Here is a 17,036-nt window from a genome sequence, read left to right on the forward strand (position 1 = left end):
CAAACCCGGAACAGGCCTAGTCACTGACAGAAGCTCAAAGTGAAAGAGAAGGAGCGCCTGGGTGGCTCAGTCAATTAAGCATCTACCTTTGGCTCAGGTCATGATCTCAGGGTCCTGGGATTGAGTCCCACTTTGGGCTCCCTGCACAGTGGGGAGCCTGCTTCTCTGTCTCCCCCTCTTCCTCCCCCAGCTCATGCTCTCTCTCGCAAATAAATAAAGAAAATCTTAAAAAAGTTAAAGGGGAGTAAAATAGCAATTTTAAAGACAACAAAAATCACGGATATATATATTAAAAAAATTTTTTTTCTTTTTTTAACCAATTGCCCAGTTATGGTATGCTACCCCTGAACTGAGTTAGCATTTATGAAGCAACCACTGACTTCCTAAAGAATAATCAAGCAGGGATTAAAATGTCCTTGCCTAACAGAAGCCTGAAAAAGTGTACAAAGGCAATCTCTTGGGAACCAAGACTTGCAAAAATGACAATGAACTCTGAACATCCCATATTTGAAGCAAGAAACACATTTCCTAATTTGTAAACTCAAAACATGACAAAGAAAAGGTCAAAATGAGCTTGAAATAATTTCTTCGGTATAGTAAAATTTAACATTTCGACCTCATTTTTGCAATACCAACACACACAGGTCTTGAGACTTCATCAAGCTGAAACACTCTCTAGCATTCAGCTTGGAAACAAAATCCAGCGAGTGAACACAGCATTACCTGAACTTTATCCTCTGGGTGACACTCAACTCTGAGCCTCTTCCTGACCATGCTGCTAACTCTGAAGAATGCCTTTTCTAGCAGGCATGTCTGAGTCATCACCACAAAGTCTACTGCAGCTTATGAATTTGGGGGATCCTACAGGAAGCCGTAAGTCAGCCCAGGATGTGAGGATGCTGTTCTCAAAACAGATGACTCTGTGCCCATGCTAAAGGGGAGCCTGCCGGAGCCTGGCTCACAGCTGATGAGCCCCCCGAGTGCCCACACAGCCAAATATAGACCACGTGTGTATGAGCAAGGAAGGTCCCTTGGGGGTGACTATCAGGATATGCATAGATTGGTACTGTATGTTATTAACAGAAGAAACAAAGAGAAAAAAACAAAGGCTTCTCACTTAAAACAAAACAAAACAAAACAAAAAAACCCTCTTTCCCCTTCACTTGGTAAATTTACAAAGAAGGGATATCATGCTTAATGAGCATCCAGGGTTTCAAGCCTCGACGCTCCCCAATGTCCCCACTCATGGTTGATAAGGTCATACAAGTACAGGAGGCTGAGGGACTTAAACCCTGGCAGACAAATCCAGCTACGAACACAGGCTCTGCTTGCTGATAAAGCTTTAGTGAGAAAATGCTTTCACGATACAGCATTTGGTCTCGTGTGATGGTGCTGGCACACACGGGGGGACAGGATCCCGGGAGAAGGCGGAGCGCTTCCCTCTGTCAGGGCACCTGCTGACCCCAATGGGGCCCGGCGTGCGTCCTGCATGTCACTTCCTTTGGCCGACAGCAGAACCGTTATCTGTGCTTTGTGCAAAATCCTGTTGTATGCATCCTGAGGTTGTCCCAGAGAGAGCGAGGAAGGACGTGCTACAGATAATGAACCATCTTGAGCGACTCTGAGAGCGGTAAGCCTGACTTCTCCGGGAGGGTTTGGTTGGACGGCACCATTTCCAGACTTAATCGATGAAACACATAATTTTCTCCAATAAGGCTAAAGGAAAAGTCCCCTCCAAAACAGCCGGCTACTGTCAGAGTGAACTGTCTTAAAACCCAAGCAGGATGACTAAGAATGTGATAAAGTGGAACATTAACAATGTGTGCCTTGTATTTCCAGTGAAATTCCATAACAAATGCCCTGAAATGCATAGCCCGTGACACAAATGAAACACCTAACAGCAAAGGTGCACTTGTCCATGCTCCCATGCACAGTGCCCTGGGACGCCCCGGCTACACTCTGCAGCCACCCGGCTGTTCTGGGGCCTCCCACCTAGCAAGGAGCTGGGAGTGAGCTCTTTGTGCCCACCCTGTCCCTGAAATTTCTGGAAATCTTGCCAGCAATGCAATCTCATGATTGTTTCTGGCAAACTGCAGTGACATTTTCTGCAAAATGCCACAAACTGCTCAAAAGTCACTTGCTGTGGAGACAGCACACCCAAGTGCAATCCTTGACTCAGTACCAAGAAACCTGCATTCTTCGTGGTTCCAGGTAAACCACTGTTCAGGCAGGAAAACTCACCTTGTGAGGTTGTAAACACGGAAGACCCGTTACAAGAGACCGCTATTCCGGTAACTGCCCTGTTTAAAGACAGAGGTTTATAAGTTACCCACATCCTTGAGCTGGGACACGCGTCTCTTTCAAGTCCTGGATTTCATTTTCGCAAGTGTCTGTATTTATTTTTGTCACAGCCTGTCTGCTGGATCTGTCCTGCACACATAACACCTGCCACGACCAAATCATCAGTTGGGAGCTTCAAATTTTGTTTCTGGTGAGACCTGCGGCCGGAAACCATCCCCTCTCGGCTTCCCTAGCTGCCACAGTCAAAGTCGAACATCTTCCCGATGCCGTGAATTGGCTTCTCCTCAATTCCACCTTATCTGACTGCCCCCCAAATTGCTGAAACTCTCCTTTACGAGCACTTCACTTGCTTTGCTGCTGAATCGAGTTTACCGAGCCTCGGTTCAGTGAGGACACTCTGTCTGGTGCTGCCACTTCCTTTCACGGGTTCCTTCCTGTCTACCCTGCGGGAGGACAGGGCCTCTTTCTGTGGGTCACTTAGAGATTCTGAGAAAAGGAAAGCCACTGTTAGAACGGATGAGGTGGAACTATGTATTTCTTGGCAGGAGGGTGTGCTCTGGTCCCTAGCCTTGGATCTGAAGTGCACTGGGACGTTCAGACCCACCCGTGACCCATGGTGTCTGTGGTATCAATATGTCAGGATATCTGTGCCATCGAGCAGACCCCCAGGCCCGACTCTGAGCCTGGGTTTTCTCATCCATAACAGGATGGCTCAGGGGAGCTCAGTGCTTCTCAAACCTTCCTACCAAAATGTGCGAATACCCTTAATGGCAGAAGTCTAAACACTCATAACCCCTCTGGGCCTGACAGCAAGCTCTTTTTTTGAAAGTATGGGTATTATTTTTAAAACTCCTGTGAACTTCGCCCTTTGATCTCTCGCCCTCTCCACATACTTGTTGTAAATTTTTAAAAGGACACACCTTCCCCTACAATATCTGTGAGTTCAACACTTGGAGAAGATCTACCATGTTTCTCCCATCAAAGACTTGAGGGGCGGTGTACCCTGTGTACCCCAGTTTGAGAGGCACAGAACTACCTGCTGGCTGCAGACCCCCTCCTGGGCTCCAGAAGGACCAGCAGGAGACATGAGAGCATGGAAGATTGACATAAATCCATTCTGTGTCAAATTTCCCCTTGCCACGTTGACTACACTTGGCTGATCACCACAGACATTCTTGGGGGGCGAAAAACCCATCAAGACAACACGGAAAGAGAGTTCCCACCCTCTTAACTCCACTTAAAACAGTGTCACTCCAGGTCAAGACCCCGGTTTGGCAAGGACGGCAGAGGCGTTCTCTTACTCTTTGTGGATTTTATATTGCTCCTGTAACTGCAGTTTGGTGATGTTATTCCAGGCCAGGCTTTTACTTTCTTCGGTCAGGTCTTCAAAAGACTCTTCACCTGGAGAGACTACATTGAATTGCTGCCCAGTGAGTCAGCTGAATTATTAACAAGCACCGGAGACAACAAGCATCAGGGCCACAATATTTTCTATTATAACCAAATGACCAAGGAAACACAGTGCCCCACTGAAACATAACTACCCTGAAATGTGCTAGGGAGCTCCACGTTTGTTAAGGGAAAATGACAGAATGTATAATCTAAATAACATAAAAATCCTTGGGAGACAGACTGAAAAGTATCTTTGAAGACTGAAGTCTTTTTATACTCTTACCAGTGTTCTCGAAGTTTTCACTCAGCCCCTGCCTTAGGAACTTCAGGAAACACAAGACCGAGTAACTATTTCCTTGTCAGTAATCATTGCAAGAGCCTGACTGTTCCCTAGGAATGCTGCGGTTTCCTTTTAGTTTCGAGGGGGAGAAAGCAGACTTGCATTCCAAGCTACAAGTGCCCTGGTCAGCATGAGAGAAGCAGTCCCTCCTGCCATCTGAAGGGCCGGGCAATTGCTCCCTAGGGTGATCACAAGACACTGGTGTGAGCCTGGTGACTAAGCGGGGCACGGGTTTAAGAGGCATCACAAGATAATCTCATGGTCTTTATGACTGAACCCCATGGGCCATTATCTCTTAGAGAAGAAAGGCCGGCTACCTGGGGTCCCAGGCCCCTGTGAGCTGTTCCTCCGGCCTGAGAGTACACTCCACTCTCAGCACCTGTGAGGTCCCTGGGTGCCTGGAACAGACAGGAGTGTAGATGATAAGAAATCAAGGGACTTTGCTCCCAGGGTTCCACATAGTGTCAGATTCCTCCTGGGAGCCTATGGGCCTGAGGCCATCCTATATGAAATGTGAAACACAGGTAACTGGCTGAAGGGGAGTACTCTTTCCTCCTTCTCCAAATACCAGATGTCACAATGGGGTCAAGTTCATTGTAGAACCTAGCGCATGCCAGGCACACAACACACTCTGTGTTTGTTCATCAAATGACTAAGAAAATGAATCAAGTGCAGAATACCAAGCACCCTGAATTCGAGATCTGTGTGTGGGGAAGGAGGAGGAGGAGAGGGATGGCGAAGTGGTTTCTGGGAGAGAGCGGGGAGAGCGGGCCAGGGTGACCGCGGGAGAGAGCGGGGAGAGCGGGGCCGGGGTGACCCCGGGAGAGAGCGGGGAGAGCCAGCGGGGCGGGGTGACCGCGGGAGCGGCACGGCCCGGATGGCCAGTGTGAAAGTGAAGGGCTAAGCATCAAACGCTGGCTGAAAAAACACAGAAAAGGTGAAGGAGAGAAACAAGAGCAACTACAAAACGCTACCACGTCTCGTGGGATGCGAGTAATACCACCGGGAAAGAAAAGTGACCCGATTTTCTTTAAAATCAGCAGTTAAAACACAGACAAAAAACAACAACAGGCTTGTCTGAGCTGTTTTTCAGGAGAATGGAGGACGGCCATCAGGTGTCCCAGCACAACCCCCCTGGGCCACAGGGCTGCTCACAGTTCTCCTGTTCTTCAGAAACAAAAAGCTGCGGGTGCTCCTGTTTATTCTCCGTCCCCACTCACCTGGAGAATCCGCCATGGGATCATCAGGACTGCAGGCCTGGGTGACAGTTTTCAGCTTTGGGGTGATTCGTCGAGGATGTGGGGTCACAAAGAGCTGTTTTGGCGTCTGGCCAAACTCCAGGATTTGGGTCAGCATGGCCACTTTCTCGTCAGGGTCCTCGATGCTTTGGGACAAAACACAAGTAATGCAGGGAACCATGAGGTTCGAGTACCCCCAGAGCACGAATGTCAAACAATGTGGCTCAACAGGAGAGAGATTTAATCCTCAAACAGGAACAGCAACTCTGTGCCAGGACAGTCCAAGCCTCATCACAGATCTTTACAGAGTTTTCTGAGGCTCGGTGACTTACCTAACGGGGAAAGCAAGATATAATTCACTGTAAAATTTCCACACCTTCATATGATCAAAGAGCTGCATTCATCATTTAGACAAAGAGTTTTTTCGTAACTCAAGTAGAAACTCCTTCTAGATGTATAGGTACCTGTTCAAGTCTACGCCTCCTTCATAGGTCAGGGGATGAAATACTGAAAAAAAGATGAAAAACTCTCTTGAAAGGGGTAGTACTGTTTGGTTATAATAGACATTCCACACAGACTCTTATATAAAACTCAAGAAATTTGAACACATGGTTTTAAAGAAACTCATGGTCACTTTGCAAGAAAAGACTAATAAAAACCAACGGCAATAAATATCAACCCGAGTTATCTTTTGCTGAGCAGAAATCCAGCTGGCAGGTGAGACAGCCTCTTATCTCCAGGTGTTTGCTGGTGAGCACCTCTGCCCCCAGGGGAAGCGCCAGTCACCCCGCACTGCCCTGCACCTGTCCACCCTGACCTGCTGGCTCCTCTTCAGGAGCTGACACCACTGGCAGCCTGGCGGCAGGTAAGAAGGAGGCTGAGGAGGGTGTGCTGCTGCTGGTTTCTTTCTGCTCCATTAATAGGAAGCCCTGGGGCCCTTTAGAGGAAGGAGGGGTGGGCGGCACTCTTCTACCATATTCTGATTGAGTTTGAATTGAAATCCATGAGTGGGGTGGAGAGCACATGTTAACATTGGAAGACTTTAGATCTGGGGATTGGGGCAAAGTTGGGGTCCTTTAGGCAGAAATCCTTCCTCCTCTGTTACTCAGTACCTGACCCAGGGCCATGGAGCAGGGGGCCGCCCTCTGCTGCCAGAAGATGCTCCTGCCAAGCATGCGCTTGGGCTGCTCTGGCTGCATTTTTTTTCTCTCTTCATCAAACGCTATAGGACATTTCTGAGACGCTCACTTACCATTGTGGGCCTCAACGGCATCACTCCCTTTCTGCTTGTAGCCGAATACTAGATCGATCCACTCGTGGAGGTGCTCTGACACGTAACTGCTTTCCAGCGCGTCCTTGCTCTTCTGGAGGAAGTCCTCGGGACCTGTTAGATGAGACTCCGTCAGAACGCCACTGTCTTCCTTTACTCTCCCATCTCTTTTGTCTATCCACATGCAGATGCAGCTTCTGGGAGAGGCAAGAGGCACATATTTCTTAATGAGGCTTTTTGGGCCCCATCACATAAAATATATATCCTGGCAGGGGGGAAGGGAGTGGTGAAGATCACTCTCACATTTAGATCTTTCAAATGCGTATCGATGTTTTTACGTCAGACTCGCACACTAGTTCTGATTTGGAACAGAACTGATAGCGCCTCATCTACATAGAGAATTCTACTGCTATTTTAAAAAGCAGTTAAAGGCTAAATCATAATACTGAAGGCCCCCTCCCCCAGGTGAAGAAGTGCTGAAACTCGGTACTTCCAAGGTGGTACTCACTCCGTGCCCAGGGTGGGAGTTCCACATCATCGACCGTCTGCCCTCCTTGTCTCTTCCCCAGATCCAACTTCAGACTGTTGACTAAAAAGCTGACATCATCACCATAGAATTCTGGAATCAACTGAAAGGTTTTTTTGGGGGGGTGGGTGGGAAAGAATAGCAACGAACATTTTATAAAGCAGTTAGAAACAACAAGCCCAGTGAATTGTTAGCTTTATTAACTGCCTACCTCTTTAAAATCTGTTGCACCATCCAAACAGTTTTTCCAAGTTTCTGCAATACTAGATACAAAGAAAAAAAAATCAACTGAAGTCTTGGGTCTGGAAATAGCAACCAAAGTGCTCTCTATGCACCTAGGTGTTGTCCTACACTTCACCTGTGTTAACTCATTTCTCTCATTAACTCATAATTCTCAACATCTGTATGGGGATTCCCCTTTGGCAGAAGACAAGCCCTCTCTGAGCTCATGCAGGGAGTGACATGGCGTGAGGACAAGGACCCTGTCTCCGTGCCCACACCATGACCCTCCAGCCACACACTGCCTCATTGAAGGGACAACACAGGCTACTGCTTAAACACGGCAAACATAGCATGCTGTTTTAACAGATCACTTTAGAAAGTGATTAACTTGCACACAGCTTAGAAAAAAACTGAAGAGACACAGACTAAAAGATTAACAATGAATATTATCTCAGCGTGGTGGGAGGCCAAATTAATTTTCTTCTTATTTTCTGACTTTTTTTTTTTTTTGCAAGGAATACTACTTTTATAATTTAAAAAAAGTCATTTAAACACTCACAGGAAATTGTATTCAATTCACAGCAGAATTATTTGGAATATGGAGGTGTTGGAAAGAGTCTAAATGTCCAACAATAGAGAAATAGTTAAAATACTTATGTTACAGCATACATTAGGATGTGATACAATAATTTAAAAGTCACTGTTATATGGGGAAAACTTCAACATCTAATATGACAGGGCTACACTAGGCAGGACAAAAGCTGTAACTGAAAGATGTTCTTACACACACACACACACACACACGACTAGAAAGAGCCTGAAAGGAACAGATGTACCAGTCAGTGATTTCTTGACATTTTTGAATCCGCTTTTTTTCAAAGCAAACATAGGGCACGTTTATAATTAGAGAGTTTAAGAACTGGTAGGTGAAGCATGGGGTCAAACCTGTTGAACATTCTGTCCGCGTTATCAAATCTTCCATTCTGCAGACACAGCATGTACTCGGGCGCTAGAGGGGAAATCAGAGTTGGGTGAGATAACAGAATCCCTGGTGAATCAACGAGAAACTCCACTGAACTGGGAGCGCCAATTCAGAATCTTACCTATCCTCACAAGATAAAAAAGCACATAGCCGGGGGAAGAGTAGTGACTGCCGTACATGAACTTTGGCTCTGGCATCTCCTGGTAGCGGGTCTGCAACAGACGGGGAAAGACCGTGCTAGGTGTCGGCCAGGAAAACAGTAACCGCCTCAAGTAGCCAAACCCCAAATCGTGGTACGGATACATTACATCCCTTAGTTTCTCTCTTTAAGGAGAAAAAGGAGAAGGGGGCAGGAGCTGACCTCAAGGGGGAGGGTAGAGGGCAGAGAGGGGAGTAAGGAAAAAAATAGGATGTAGATCCTCTAGTCACTTGGCATAGACCTCCCCTAATTTTTGGGAGAAATGAGTTTCCCTTACTATAAAAACAAGCCACCATGGCTCAGGGAACTCCTTAGAAGCTAGGCATCCCCAGATCCACGTACCAGGAGTCTCTCCAGCCGTTCCTTGTTTAGGGCCCCTACCGGCCTGCTAAGATCCCGGAAAGTTCCTGGATTTGACAAATCTGTAAAAATAAATATATTTTTAAGAAATGAATTAATTAAAATAAAGCCAACAAACTTAATAACATTACCCCCATGGATACACATGCACAGATTTATTTCCACAAATAATTTTTAAAAATTGAGACAGACCCATTGGAATTAAGTATTTCTGATAGTTACTTACATACTGTAAATGTTAGGGCTTGAGTTTTAAGTCAGCAAGTCACTAAAGAGTAGCATCTCTAATTTGAAAATACCCTGATCATCGTATCAAAGAATGCACGTACTGCATGGAGCACTGGCTGTTATATGCAAATGATAAATCACAGAATACTACATCAAAAACTATGATGTCCTGTATGGTGACAACATAGCAAAATCAAAAAAATTATTAAAAAAAGATGATTGATTTTAAGAAAACTATATTTCCAGGAAAACAACAACAAAAAATAAGCACATTTGAAAAGTCAGTATTCTTCTACCAAGATTTTCTGAAGTTTGAATTATAGTCAATATTATTATTGTGTGATAATAACATAATGTGAGGGCGCCTGGGTGGCTCAGTGGGTTAAGCTGCTGCCTTCGGCTCAGGTCATGATCTCAGGGTCCTGGGATCGAGTCCCACATCGGGCTCTCTGCTCAGCGGGGAGCCTGTTTCCCTCTCTCTCTCTCTCTCTGCCTACTGTGATCTTTCTCTGTCAAATAAATAAATAAAATCTTAAAAAAAAAAAATAACATAATCTGAGAAGTGGAGTCTGAATGTTAACAGAGAAATAAATTCTCAAACTCCCAGAAAGTCTGTTATTTCTTTCAAGTGTAAGGGTTCAACTAGTGAACTGTCAAGAGGAATTTATTGTTCACAATATATAATTTAGAATATTACAAAATCAAATTACAATATAGTCACATTTTTGTTGAAATAATGAGAGAAATACATATACCACAAGGTTAAGATGATTCTCATTAATGTAATCATTGATGATTTTTCTTTCCTTCTTTAACTATGTCAGTACTTTTTAAATGTTCTAGAATGAGTGATTATTACTTCTGGTGATTACATTTTTTATTGTGAACTTTAAAATAATACGATAACCCCAAACCACTTTTCAAAGTGAAAAACTTAATTAAATATTTGAAATGTGGTCATTATAGGTATGGTTTAAAAACATACGCATACTTTCTGCGCATGCCTTCCAAGAAGTCTGTGAGTCCTTTTGGGATTAAAAGAAGTTAAGAGCTAGTGGAGAAAACACCTACAAACCGCACATGAGGAGGGGAACACAGACCTGGTACTGCGAGATGGAAACTAGCAACCCTTAGGACAGAGATCCAGATGGGCTGAAATCTGCTGACACCTCACGATCGCAGCACCTGCTTTCCTCTCACACTGGGCCTTGGGGCACTTACCCAGCTCGGTGCTGCAGTAATCGTTGATTACCCACGGGAACACGGGGTACTGCGAGAGGTCATTGCAGCTGCGGTCCGCCAGGTTGTTGAGGTGCAGGAGGTACTGGTAGTTGGAGAGGTGCCCGCGCTGCCACTGCAGCGTGTAGCTCTCGGCCGTGCGCTCTGCGACGTGGTGCTCTGAGGAGGACAGGGCCCGCGGGTCACCACTGAACTTGGCAAACATGGGCTAAGTTGTACTGAGTGTGTAAAACTACATGTTTTGGGGTTTTTTGGAAAAATTTTTAGAAGATTTTATTTACTGATCTGACAGAGAGAGACAGCGAGCATAAGCAGGGGGAGCAGCAGAGGGAGAGGGAGCAGGGAGCCTGTTGTGGGACTTTCCCAGGACCCTGGGATCATGACCTGAGGGGCAGGCAGACGCTTAATGACTGAGCCACCAAGGTGCCCCCAAAACTAGATAAATGTAGACCCATCCGTGCATTTTTGAAAAATACGTTTTAAGAAAATGAAAAGTAGGCTGTGGTTGGTTTTCACCAAGTAGCTGTTGCATTAAGTATGAATATCTCCAAGGACATTCACCAGGAGGGAATGTTATTACATATTTAAATACACGATATAAAACATATATGAGGTGCCTCATTAGCATAGTAGCTAGCACGTCAGTCTCATAAAACATACATGAAGGTATGGGGCAATATGTCCATATCACATGGTAACACATAATATTTACTATATTCTACACAGCCTGCAAGTACACAAAGTGCTTGAGTTTTAACGCCTTTCAGAAGCCATGACCATTTGCAAAAGCTTATTTCCTCCGCTTTTTATGAAATCAAAACAAAAACAGGTTTCTTTTAGGTCAGGACGAGGTCTACCACACAGATTTGCCAATGCCTATGTATTAGGTAGGCAGGTGAGGAGCAAGGCAAAGAAAAGAACTAGCTGAAGGAGAAGAAGGTCTCTGGCAGGAAAACATGATTTCTCAAAGGAGAACCAGGAAGTCTCCCCCGGCCTCCGAGAATACCCTCAGGAAACACGCAAACGTAGAGTAGGTGGCACCAAGGACCGCTTTCCTCCTGGAGGGCATAAAGTGACTCAACTATTTTATTTTGTTCAGAAGATTCTGCTTTCAACGTTTGGTTGGCTCCGCCAGGCAATTTATCTAACTCATCTGTTGATTCAGTATTTATCCTTACTTATTTTTACCAAGCTTCTTCTCTCAACAGCTCTTAGGAAAGAGCTTAAAAACTCAAAATGCTTGTTCTCATTTCCTACACTCACAATAACTCAAAAAGTCTGACCAGCCTGAGGAATAAGATCAGTGGGAATAAGGAAGCTTTAAGAAATAAGTTCTTAGGTCATGGCAAGAGTTTTGACTTGAAATTTTAGGACACACCATGAAAGTTGAATTTTTTGTTGTAATCTTGTTATATAGTTAGAGGAATAAAATGAAAAAAAATTTAATCGGGAGGCAGGAAATAACAATCAATGTGTATCAGAGCTATACTTGGCATTAAATTAAATGTAACAGCTTATTGTGAGAAGAAAAAAATTGAATTCTAGGCCTATTGTAAAATAAAATATACTCCTCATTCAAAATAAACTATTCTTCTGAGAGAAAATTCCATTTCTAAGGGAGTAAGAACAGCAAACAAAGTTAAGATAGCAATAATAAAATCCCAACATCTGCTTTTGAAAATCAACCCATTTTAGTTATCTAGCAACTCTGTAAACAAGAATAATTCAAGCATATAATTTCATATGTTCATATCTAAAAAGAAAAATCAGGTGTTCTTTCTGATAAAGGTGGGAAAATTCACATTTTTATGGAAGCCTGAGGAACTATTAATTTAAAGCAAATCAAGCCCATGGAGTCCTCTGAGTACAGAAGGCTCATGTGTTCCTTTTGTGCTGTTTTCCAGCTTTATGATTAAGATGACAGTTAATGATCACAAACACATGACTGGATAACTCACTGCATCACATTAAGAAACCAATTCTTGGTTTCCATAAACGAATCTAGACACGAAGAACAGAAAAATAATTAGGTGGATTCTTTATAATCTATTCAACTTGGGGGTGTTACAATATAAAAATAAATCAAATATATTTATCAAGAGCTTTTCAAACATACACTTGGAACGGACTACTGCCAAATTTCACTTATATGAACTCATGGTTTTATTTTTAGAATGCCATTTGCCCACCTTAATTCCTGATGTGAAGAAATAAGGAGACCCAGAAAGGTGATTCTAGATAGCATTTCTCTTCCCCTATTTCCTATCCCAGGTACTCAGGAGCTGAACTACTGTCATATGAATAAAGTGAGCACCGTACCTAGATACGTGGCAATATAAAAATAGAGGTCATCTCTATCTTGAGGTTCATAGAACTTTAGGTAGATGTCAGAACAGAGGTCATCTTCTGTGCAAAACACTTCCAAGCCCTATAAATTCAGTAAGAAAACAGTAAAATAAACAGCACTGTATTTATCTTGCAATCTCAAAACAAGCTACATAAGTACAAAAGCTTTTCAATGAAAGATGTCTACTTTTTATATGCAGGTCTTACTTATTCACATTCTCCACATACAGATTTGATTCAGCAATGCACATACACGTGTGTGTCTGTATGAATATGTGCAGGGTGTATAGGCGTGCACACAGTTCACACAAAAGACAGACTTGCAGATGACGTGCTTTCAGTACGAAAAACTTGCACTTTTCAGACATGCCCTGAGTGTTTACAAGTCAGCACCATTGGCTAAACTGAGGATATAAGAATCATCCACCGAGAAGTGACATCCCACAAGAACTCACCAAAGGCATGAGGCCGTGTCTCCTTTTGTAAATGCGGCGGACATCCTGGAGTGTTATCTGGACCACAGGTTTCTTTAAAAGTAGATAGACAATCTCAAAATCAACATTTGGACACAATTAGAACCTGCCCTATCAGAAAGGTGAAAAAGTGGCCAAATCTTAACTTCCCGACATGTTACATGTGAACAATTGGAAAGGCAGCTCTTGGAAGAAGATATTTCTGGTTTTACGTCCTAGCCTACCCTTTTCCACTAACTTTGTGACCTTCCTTGGACGAGTCTCCCTACCGTCACTCAGGACCCCAACAGTGCTAATGCACTGATCTATCATTCAGACTCCTGCAAGGTTGCTGAGTGGTAGGGGATATTAAAGTGCTGGTACAGATAACTTCTCAGGAATTTTGCTATCTTTTTACAGATCAAAGGTTTTCTTAGAACTGACACAGTATGTATTTTTTTAGAATTCTGTCCTTTATCTCTGTAATGACTACATTGTACTAAAACTCATAAACAACTAAGATTATTAAGCAGGGCTTCTATTTCTTCATGAGGAAAAAAGTGTTCTTGCTTCTCAAGAGGCTTAAAGCACTAGTAAGAGGAGAATGAGTTTAGGAAAGCCACTGAGATTGGCTACATGGTGACACATCCACCTTGCCCCACGTGAGAGAGAGGAAAAGCCCACAGGTGGAACTGTGGAAATTGCCCGATGGCTGGTCAAGGATCCGAGCCCAGAGATTTGGGAGAGGATACATGCTCACACTATGGATCCTGAAGCTCTAGCATATACTCCAGTATCATCCCAAAAGTTTTTGACCCAAGCCATAGTAACAGTAGTGGTCAAGCCAACTATTACACCAGTACAGGTGTAGTGTCTGTGGGAGGGCTGGGTGAGGGTGTTCCGCCACCTGGTGGACAAAATTGTCATAGCACCATTTTTCACACAGAAAAGAATCAGGGGTTTTAGTGACAGAATGACTGACCCCACCACGCGGAGAATTTCCAGGACATAGCCTCCTATGACAGAAAACACGTTCTTCAAGCTGCCATGCCAAATGGCCCAATGCACTGTCAGAGCGTATTAGCATTTTTGTTCTTCTAATGAACCATTCCAAAAAGTGTTCAGCTCTAGATACAGCAACAAATCTTTACAAATTTTAGTGTGGCAATCCGAGTTTATCTTAAACTATCTGGGCGAGTAAATCTAAAGTCTCTGTGGAAGAGAAGACTGTTTCCACCATCACAGTAGAAGCACCACACCTCTTCCAGAGGTGTGTTGGTGCTGGCTGGCAGGGGACACTGTCATACTGCTTGTGACAGACTTGGATCTACTGATTTTGCTCCTCAATAAAGAAAAACAAGAAATAACACATATATGGATGCAAACTCAGATATACAGAAAATACCCATTTCTCTTTAATTTTAGTACATTTCATTGGTTTCTTCCAGAATGGCTTCCAAGGAGAAAGGTATAAACCTCAAACAACTCTTTACTAAAATTGGGGGCGGGGGCACGGTTTCTTTTTACAGTGAGAGCAAGTGACCCCAGAATTACTGGAAAGAGATCAGAAGAGCTCGAATCTGGATAAGGGGGCAGTAGGATGACGTAGGGAAGCCTGCTGAACACACAGCTGCTGGAGGAGAAGGGGTGGGGTTTCGATCCTCGCCAAACTATGAGAACACTGTAACTGTGAGGTCAAGTTCCTGGGAAAAAGGATTACTCCGGTGCTGGAGCAGCTCCCTATCTGACCCTGTGGCCCTCCTTACCGGGTATCCATTGAGAGGCTGAAAATACAAGTTTGTGTCGGTGATGCACACGTGTCCGGGATTCGTCACCAGCGGTGTCACCATTTCGGCTTTACATTCCATGTGCAGCTTTTCAGAAACACTCTGAAATCTGACCATACAGTTTTCAGCAAAAGTAAGAAGAATCATAAATCAATCTACTTCCTAGGTTTCACTTTCTCGAAGGGAGCTACAGTGTGACTATGCACGGGATCTGTCTGAACACTACACTTAATACAAGAAAAATGGGTGTTATAAACTGGTTGCTTAAATAAAACTGACATTCTTAAAACAAAAACAACAAAACAAAAAACCTGACATTCTTTTAAGTGGCTGAGTAAACTCAAACAACAACAGATGAGTTTATCACAGACGAGAAGACACAAATAAGTAATACCAAACAACCTTCCACTATTCTTCCTCCCCAAATAAACTGACCTTGAAACTATTCTTATATTAACATATTTCTCTATTGTTGGGTCTCTCAGTCCTAGTTTTTGAGTCACAGGTGCCATTTACTTCGCACAGCATTGGTAAGGCCTCGAGTCCATAATTACAATTACTTGAACGTCAGTTCCAAGGTATGTTCTTTTATGGCTTTACTGTGGTAAAACCAGTCAAATGTGATTTTTCCACTACCCCTCCTAAATTATTTAACTAGTCAAAAAAATCCATTGTCTTTTTCCTTTACTAATTAGTAAAAAAAGGGGCGGGGGGAAACAACCAAGTCATCAACCCGGTAAAGAATAAATCACCACATTGTTAGCAGTAACAATGGCATGACATCCCACAGGACAGACTTCTACCTCCTTAGGGAGTGAAGGGGACCTCCAAGCCGGCTAGACACACACACTGGCTAGAAGAGCTTCACAAGCCTTTTCAAAAGCTGTCAGGAAGCTTAAGATGCAAAGAAACCGGAATGAAGAGAGCAGCGGCTGGGTGATGGCAAGAGGCGCCGCCTGTGGCAGACAGAAGGGGAAGGGCTGCGGATGGAGAGAGGTTTAGAGGGAAGCAGAATGCAGTCAGGCCGGGAGAGCAGAGGCACAAAAATGCTGCCACTAGGTGGAGAGCAGGGGGGAATGATCCAGGGATCAGAAGGTTTGTGGCTCAGCTGCAAGGCACGAAGGTGTCTCCAAGGTCCTTCAAGCGCTTAGATCCTGAGCCCCTCTGGAAGAAAATCTCCATCGCTTCCCAAAAGACTGCAGGCAGCAGAGATGGGGACTGTAACTATGGCTGCCAGGAAGGCTTCCGCCCGCTCAGAGCGCCCAGCACAAGAAAGGGTGGGCGCGCGACCACTTCTGGAGGTAAACAGCGTCCAGTTGGGTCTCCACGTCCAGAAAAGAGAAATGAAGAATTACTTAAGCAAGCAGAACAACAGACTGGACAGCAGAGACGTCCAGTCAGGCGGAAAACAGGTCACAACAAAGTGGCCTAAATGAAACAAAACAAAAGAAGATAAAAGAATAAAAGCAAAAAATACAGAACAGGGTATGTGAGACCTGAGAGAATATATAAAACCCAAGCATGACTCCAGTTGTGGGGGAAGAGACAGAAAATGGGGCAGAGGAAATGGGGAGCGAGGGGACGCCGACTCCTAGATGCCTGTTAGCCCCAAACCCAGAGGTCCCCAAGCAGGAGAAGCACAGAGCAATTGGCAGCGACACGGAGGCCACAGTGAGACACATGCTGTGGCCTCAGAGCCAACACGGACACCAACAGACAACGGAAGGAGAATCTCCACAGTAGAGAAAGGAACACCAGCCAACCCAGAATCCCATAGGCAGCAAAGACAAAGGGGAAACAGCTCTATTCCCCAGGAAGCCGAGGGAAATCTTCTCGAACAGATCTGCATTATAGGAAATGTTACAGAAAGTTCTTCAAACTGAGGAGAAAGGACGCCAGATTAAACACACGGGGGCTGCAGAAAGGAAAGAAGAGTACCAGAATCAGCACACGGTTAAATGTCTCGGTAAACAGAAGAAAATTAATCTTTCAGTATTTTTAATTGGCATAGACATATGTGTATGTGTCTAAATTCTTGAAAAAGCTAATGACTGTTGGAAGAAAAAGAACACTGTATTGTGGGTTTTATGCAACATGTAGAAATTTAATATAAGCCCACAAGATGAGAGTGGGTGGGAGAGCTGTAAGGAAGCC

The 17,036-nt window shown here is 44.2% G+C and overlaps 1 protein-coding gene across 2 annotated transcripts in view; it reads right to left on the bottom strand.

The window, feature by feature from the left end:
* The window catches only part of NSMAF (neutral sphingomyelinase activation associated factor), a 57,640-nt gene that overhangs the window by 6,792 nt on the left and 33,812 nt on the right, over positions 1-17,036 (bottom strand). The window contains exons 10-23 of one of the 2 annotated variants that reach the window (XM_059394612.1): positions 14,862-14,991; positions 13,099-13,170; positions 12,617-12,725; positions 10,280-10,456; positions 8,813-8,892; positions 8,393-8,483; positions 8,235-8,298; positions 7,279-7,330; positions 7,050-7,170; positions 6,524-6,655; positions 5,736-5,778; positions 5,254-5,417; positions 3,603-3,702; positions 2,242-2,300 (exon numbers count right to left, since the gene is read on the bottom strand). In XM_059394612.1, coding sequence (XP_059250595.1) covers positions 2,242-2,300; positions 3,603-3,702; positions 5,254-5,417; positions 5,736-5,778; positions 6,524-6,655; positions 7,050-7,170; positions 7,279-7,330; positions 8,235-8,298; positions 8,393-8,483; positions 8,813-8,892; positions 10,280-10,456; positions 12,617-12,725; positions 13,099-13,170; positions 14,862-14,991 — 1,394 coding nt within the window. Of the gene's footprint in view, positions 1-2,241; positions 2,301-3,602; positions 3,712-5,253; positions 5,418-5,735; positions 5,779-6,523; positions 6,656-7,049; positions 7,171-7,278; positions 7,331-8,234; positions 8,299-8,392; positions 8,484-8,812; positions 8,893-10,279; positions 10,457-12,616; positions 12,726-13,098; positions 13,171-14,861; positions 14,992-17,036 lie in introns of both variants that reach the window. The other variant, XM_059394611.1, reaches the window with a different exon arrangement.

This window comes from Mustela nigripes, chromosome 3, assembly GCF_022355385.1.
Source record: "Mustela nigripes isolate SB6536 chromosome 3, MUSNIG.SB6536, whole genome shotgun sequence".
NCBI lineage: Eukaryota > Metazoa > Chordata > Mammalia > Carnivora > Mustelidae > Mustela > Mustela nigripes.